General features: G+C 43.5%; 1 protein-coding gene across 1 annotated transcript in view; it reads left to right on the top strand.

Annotated features, from left to right (window-relative positions):
• Positions 1-5525, top strand: part of zgc:153896 (uncharacterized protein LOC569930 homolog) — a 10317-nt gene extending 4792 nt beyond the window's left edge. Inside the window, 3 exon segments of the mRNA XM_036006339.1 lie at positions 3062-3313; positions 4295-4517; positions 5389-5525. Coding sequence (XP_035862232.1) covers positions 3062-3313; positions 4295-4517; positions 5389-5525 — 612 coding nt within the window.
• The last annotated feature ends 1144 nt before the right edge of the window (positions 5526-6669 follow it).

Consider the following 6669-nt stretch of genomic DNA (forward strand, 5'->3'; position numbering starts at 1 on the left):
AACAGTCGGTGACATTAAAGAACGGCTTGTTTATTGCTAAGGCCATATGGTCAAAATTAAATGATTTATTAATAATGTATAACAATAACAATAACTTATTTCACTAGTAAATTGCTGTTGAACGACAAAAACAACCACCAGATGGGAAATGGACATTTACAATAACTTTGAATGCACCACAAGGCTGTAGTTTACCAGTTTCATTGAACGCACCGTCTGTGTTTTTCCGACAACAGCAGCTGCAGATTGTTACATCCCGGTGTTGAATCCTCTACAGTGAAATACAGACAAACTTTACACCGTTTAGCGTTAGCTGTCAGCATTTTAACCATTTATAATCCAGCTACTAGCTAGCAGTAGGCTAACGTTAGCTGCTGTCGAGTATAGTGTTAACTAGCTAGCGGTAGGCTAACGTTAGCTGCTGTCGAGTATAGTGTTAACTAGCTAGCGGTAGGCTAACGTTAGCTGCTGTTGAGTATAGTGTTAACTAGCTAGCGGTAGGCTAACGTTAGCTGCCGTTGAGTATAATGTAAACTAGCTAGCGGTAGGCTAACGTTAGCTGCCGTTGAGTATAGTGTTAACTAGCTAGCGGTAGGCTAACGTTAGCTGCTGTTGAGTATAGTGTTAACTAGCGTCCCGTGCAGCGGTGTTTGTGTTGCCTGTATCATCTGTTTCAGAGCATCAGAGAGAAGAGCAGACATATCAGTGGCTCCAGATTTCGGTAGCCAGGGTTGGCAGGAAGAAGATTTTTATAAGTAAATGTTCCAGTTAATATTCCAGGCAGCACATTCTCGTCTCCCTCCTTCATTTTACAGTCCAGTGGTGGCTAGAACGGCTCCGGGTCAAACGTCAATATGGAATGGATTAATCTGCGTTATTTTTTTTAACGCGTTCAGATTAATTCATCGAAATGAACGCGTTATTTTGACAGCCCTAGTAATAACAATCTCACACAATCTCACACAATCTTAAAACGGTGTTCACCGCGTTGCTACCAGCGGTGAAGTCTACGTCAGGAGGAGCCTCTCGCTGCAGCCTGTGGGAAGGCATCAAGCCCCGCCCACATCCAAGTCAGCCATTTTGGTTTTTTTGCCTACATCACTCCCCATACGCTCGAACCAAGGGGGTAAGCATCTCCTCGGACCGTGTAGCTCCTATGGCGCCATTTTGATGCTATCAAGCCATCACCTCCCGTTAGCATCCCATTGACTCCCATTCATTTTGACGTCACTTTGACAGAGAATAACTTTACATCTGAAGAGTTTAAAGACTCTATTTGTCCGTTGTTTATTTCTAAAGAAACACGACAATGTATAAAAGGCTCCATTACCTTGTACCTCACGTTATGGCTCCGTAGCAGACGTTTTTATAAAAATAGGCTAACGATTGGGTCATAACCACGAGACTTACTGTCTCATAGTAGAGGAATTACCGTATAGTACAGGAGAAGCTCTCAGGCAGTTTGGACTTCCATTAGCTGTTTAAGTTTAATTACTAATGTTAACTATCATTTTTGTGATCAATAATTAGCCTGTGTCTATGTTATCTCCTTACATATACCTACGCTCTCCGTCTCTGCTAGATTGGGAATGATTGAGATTTCTCTTGGCACAGCTACCAGAAGACTTCCAACTTTCAGACAGGTTGCTCACGTCACATCTACGTCTTCAAGCTCAGTTGGAGGCTGCTCAGTAACGCTCAGCCATCACCGGAAAAGTGATTCTAACATCCTTCACTGGTCTCCGTCCAGAGACACGGGATCTGGTGGTCCATTGTATACTGTCTATGATCAAGACAGCCTGGTAGCGAGGCTGATATAGCCTCTTGTTTCACATTAGATGATAGAAACTAAACACAAACAACATTTCATGCAACAACAGTGAACTGTAAACTGTAACGTAAGACTGCTCCGGTGAAAGCCTTGTTTTCATGAGCTTCTGGGGCTAGCTGCTAACTAGTGCGGAAGCTAGCATCTAATGGCAGGCAGGTTGCTTATTAGCCAATGCTAAAAAGTATGAAAGTACTAGTTTCCCCTGCTTTCTATCAATATTCCTCGGTATTTGTCTCTTGGTGTAGTTTGCTAACATGCTCGTAGACATGTAAATTAACTGTTTGCGTGCTAGCTAAGTCAACGGTCCACACCTTTTATATTGTAACGTGAAAGTTCAAGTGGCGTTAGCTTCAGCTAAACCACAGCCGCAACTTGCACTGCCCCGTTAAAATGCAACTTCAACCCTTGGATATAACGGTAATTACTGTATAGACATCTGTATGTGTGTCCGACCTTTTGAAATACTTAGATTATATTAGGTGTGTTACTGTGCAGGTCATTGAGTGAAGCCGAATATCTGAGGAGCATCTCGCATGATTGTGAGTTCTACTGAACCAGACTGAGAGACCATTTAAAGACTCAGGAACAGGGCATGGAATTAACACCCGACCACCTGCCAAATGCAGGTGAATTTTGCAATTGGCAGGTGACACTGTCAATCTACCTGCCACATTGGCAGGTAGCCAATGAGAATTGAGTGATTCACACGCGTAACTATCGGTAAGCAGGGTACGCGGTTGCTTACGAGCCCGGTCCAATCAGGGGCCCGCATCACTGGAAGATATTGATTGACAGCCGGGTCCCCTATTGCATTTTCATTACTTGCAACAATCCCAGCAGTCCCACGTGCAGCCACTAACCAAGCAGGAGTGAGAACGGGTCAAATTCATTTCCTTGTTTCTGATATGAAGACGAGACACGTGTGTGACTCGAACATCTCACATTTACCAAAATAAAGTTATTCGCTGTCAAAGTGACGTCAAAATGAATGGCAGTCAATGGAATGGGAGGTGATGACTTGTTAGCATCAAAATGGTGCAATAGGAGGTACGCGTTCCGAGGAGAAGCTTACCCCTTGGGAGTGACGTAAGCAAACAGGGAACTTTATTGAAAAAAGCTTGAGAACCACTGGTCTAGATAATACTGTATACATTTATTGCATTTTGGCGTTTTCATAACATAATGTGTAGTTATAACATAAAGTGTTGTTATGACATGTGTTGTAACAAGGTGGACGAGATCATCCTCAATAAGTACCTGAACTTATTGAAGCTCACCAGCTTCGAGATCCTCGACTACGGTGGCTTCGGCATCCTGACGCCGCGGCCGGGGAGGGAGCAGGAAGTGTTCGACGCTCTGTCCAATGCGCCTAATCTGACCGTGTACCAGAAACACAAGATCCCCGAGAGCTTCCGTCTCGCCAAGAGCGAGCGGCTGCCGCCTATCGTGGTCGTCGCGGATCTGGGCTTCAATCTGAACTCTGTGAGTCTCTTTTCACGAAGGTTTTGGGGAATTTGGACCATTGGGCTGTAGGAACATAGGGCTGTGGGAACATAGGGCTGTGGGAACATAGGGCTGTGGGATCATAGGACTGTAGGAACATAGGACTGTGGGATCATAGGACTGTAGGAACATAGGACTGTGGGAACATAGGACTGTGGGATCATAGGACTGTAGGAACATAGGACTGTGGGATCATAGGACTGTGGGATCATAGGACTGTGGGACCATTGGACTGTGGGATCATAGGACTGTGGACCATTGGGCTGTAGGAACATAGGACTGTGGGATCATAGGACTGTGGGACCATTGGACTGTGGGATCATAGGACTGTGGGACCATTGGACTGTGGGATCATAGGACTGTGGGACCATTGGGCTGTAGGAACATAGGACTGTGGGATCATAGGACTGTGGGACCATTGGGCTGTAGGAACATAGGACTGTGGGATCATAGGACTGTGGGAACATTGGGCTGTAGGAACATAGGACTGTGGGATCATAGGACTGTGGTACCATTGGACTGTGGGATCATAGGACTGTGGACCATTGGACTGTGGGACCATTGGACTGTGGGACCATTGGGCTGTGGGAATATAGGGCTGTCGGACCATAGGGCTGTGGGACCATTGGGCTGTGGGACCATTGGGCTGTGGGACCATTGGGCTGTGGGAATATAGGGCTGTCGGACCATAGGGCTGTGGGACCATTGGGCTGTGGGACCATTGGGCTGTGGGACCATTGGACTGTGGGACCATTGGGCTGTGGGACCATTGGACTGTGGGACCATTGGGCTGTGGGAAGCTCAGCACGGGTCACTAGCCACAGTGCCCTCACTGACCAAGGTGCAAACTAACCAACTTTTTTTTTCTTATTTGAATTTCGATGCTTTTTGACATCGTTTGTGGCAGATGGTTGTAAATCATTGTAATTCCGATTCTTCCTCCGTTTTGTTTCCCGCCAGAGATTGATCGTCTACGTCAACAAAGGCGACCACGGCTACCATAACGGAGAGATGGACATGAAGACCATCTTCAGGGCCTTCGGACCCGACTTCAAGAAGAACTTCCTGTCCGAGCCGTTCGACAGCATCCACATCTACCCTCTGATGTGTAAAGTTCTGCAGATCGAGCCAGCGCCGCACAACGGATCTCTGGCGCAGACGAAGGATCTGCTGCTGCACAGCGGTGAGTCAGGTTAGGGGGCGGAGCTTCAGACCAGAAGGTTATGGGGCGGGGGTTAAGACCAGAAAGTTAGGGGGCGGAGCTTAAGACCAGACGGTTAGGGGGCGGGACTTAAGACCAGAAGGCCAGGGGGCGGAGCTTCCAATGTCACAAATTAAAATTACCCATGTTACTGTAACTGGAGGAGTTATTTGTGTACTTTCTTTTTTATGTATGTGTGTGTTATTGGATGTATACCTGTATGTGTGTGTGTGTGTTTTGTGTGTATACCTGTATGTATGTGTGTGTTATTGGGTGTATACCTGTATGTGTGTGTGTGTTATTGTGTACCTGTGTGTTATTGTGTGTATACCTGTATGTGTGTGTGTGTTATTGTGTGTGTGTGTGTGTGTGTGTTATTGGGTGTATACCTTTGTGTGTGTGTGTTATTGAGTGTATACCTGTGTGTGTGTGTTATTGTGTGTATACCTGTATGTGTGTGTGTGTGTGTGTGTTATTGTGTGTATACCTGTAAGTGTGTGTGTGTTATTGTGTGTGTGTGTGTGTTATTGGGTGTATACCTTTGTGTGTGTGTGTTATTGAGTGTATACCTGTGTGTGTGTGTTATTGTGTGTATACCTGTATGTGTGTGTGTGTGTGTGTTATTGTGTGTATACCTGTATGTGTGTGTGTTGTGTGTATACCTGTATGTGTGTGTTATTGTGTGTATACCTGTGTGTGTGTGTGTTATTGTGTGTATACCTGTACCAAAAATGCCGAAAGAAGCGTCTATATATATATAAAATTATAAATATATATAATAACTGAAAAAAGCGACTAAAGATAAAAAGGCGATAGAAATGTTGATGTTGTGTGTGTGTGTGTGTGTTTGCAGGCGGGGGGTCCCAGAGGCTGTCTGCTGCTCTACTGCTGACCACGCTGCTCATCATGTCCACTCTGCTCTGATCACTGGAAACTAAACTAAACCAACAGCTGAGGCCCCAAAATATACCTGACATTAACAGAACATAACTGTCTGTTTTAAATTAATACATACATTTTCCAAAATTACAGTTTGTAGCTTTAATTTTACATAAAATGTGTGTATTTTTTGGCTTTGTAATGTTTAACAAAGGATATTTACACCTTTAAAAAGGTAATGTTATCTAATTTAAGAAATGTATTTACAGTATTTTAACTTGAATTGAACAGTTTAATTTATTAAATAAAAGATAAATATTTGGGAAAATATGATCAATTTGTGAATGTATTTAAAAAAAAATCTCCATCACCAAACTCCACCAGACTCCATGTAAATAATCAGCACTTTTAGCGTGTATAGAGCCAGCATATTTCCACATGTAAATGGGTGAATTAAGGGTTTATTTCAACCAAACCAGAGTGGTGATTGTTGGAACAGTGGAAAGATGAACCAAGACGGCTTTTGGTAGTTTTATTTAGTTTCTGTCCACTTTGAATGAAGTGTGTTTTACGATGATAAAAGTAGTGATTATTTACATGGAGTCTGGTGAAGTTTGGTGATGGTGATTTTGGGGCTCTTTCATGTTAAACTAAGAGGATCTTACTCTTTAACTAAAAGGTCTATCTCTGTAGGGATCCTTTCATAATGTTGTCAGACACTTAGAATAATAATCTGAGTCTGTCAGCAGCAACAACAGAACTTTTAGTGGATGCTGACTGACGCTGAACATTTGTCCGTTAATGTTACATTGCAGCCTGTTTTGCCGCTGCAATACTGGACACATTTCAAAGATTGTTGTTCCCGTTAGTCACTGAGACACAACAACATGGGAAAATAGGGGTTTTAACCCTTGTGTTGTCTCCCCGTAAACCATGAAAAAATGCTTTTGTTGTCCCTTTCCCAACATTTTGTCGTGTTTTTTTATTTCTTTTTTTAAATTTCCGGCGCTTATTTCGTTGCCCCTTCCTTCTGATGTAATTTTTTTTTTTCAACGGGGTAAAATTTGACCCGAAGACAACATGAGGGGTTTTAAAGTGCTCATATTCTGCTCATTTTCAGGTTCATAATTGTATTTAGAGGTTATATCAGAATAGGTTTACATGGGTTAATTTCCACAAAACACCATATTTTTGTTGTACTGCACATTGCTGCAGCTTCTCTTTTCACCCTGTGTTCAGGTCTCTGTTTTAGCTA

The sequence above is a fragment of the Sander lucioperca genome, chromosome 10 (assembly GCF_008315115.2).
Source record: "Sander lucioperca isolate FBNREF2018 chromosome 10, SLUC_FBN_1.2, whole genome shotgun sequence".
In the NCBI taxonomy this organism is placed as follows: Eukaryota; Metazoa; Chordata; class Actinopteri; order Perciformes; family Percidae; genus Sander; species Sander lucioperca.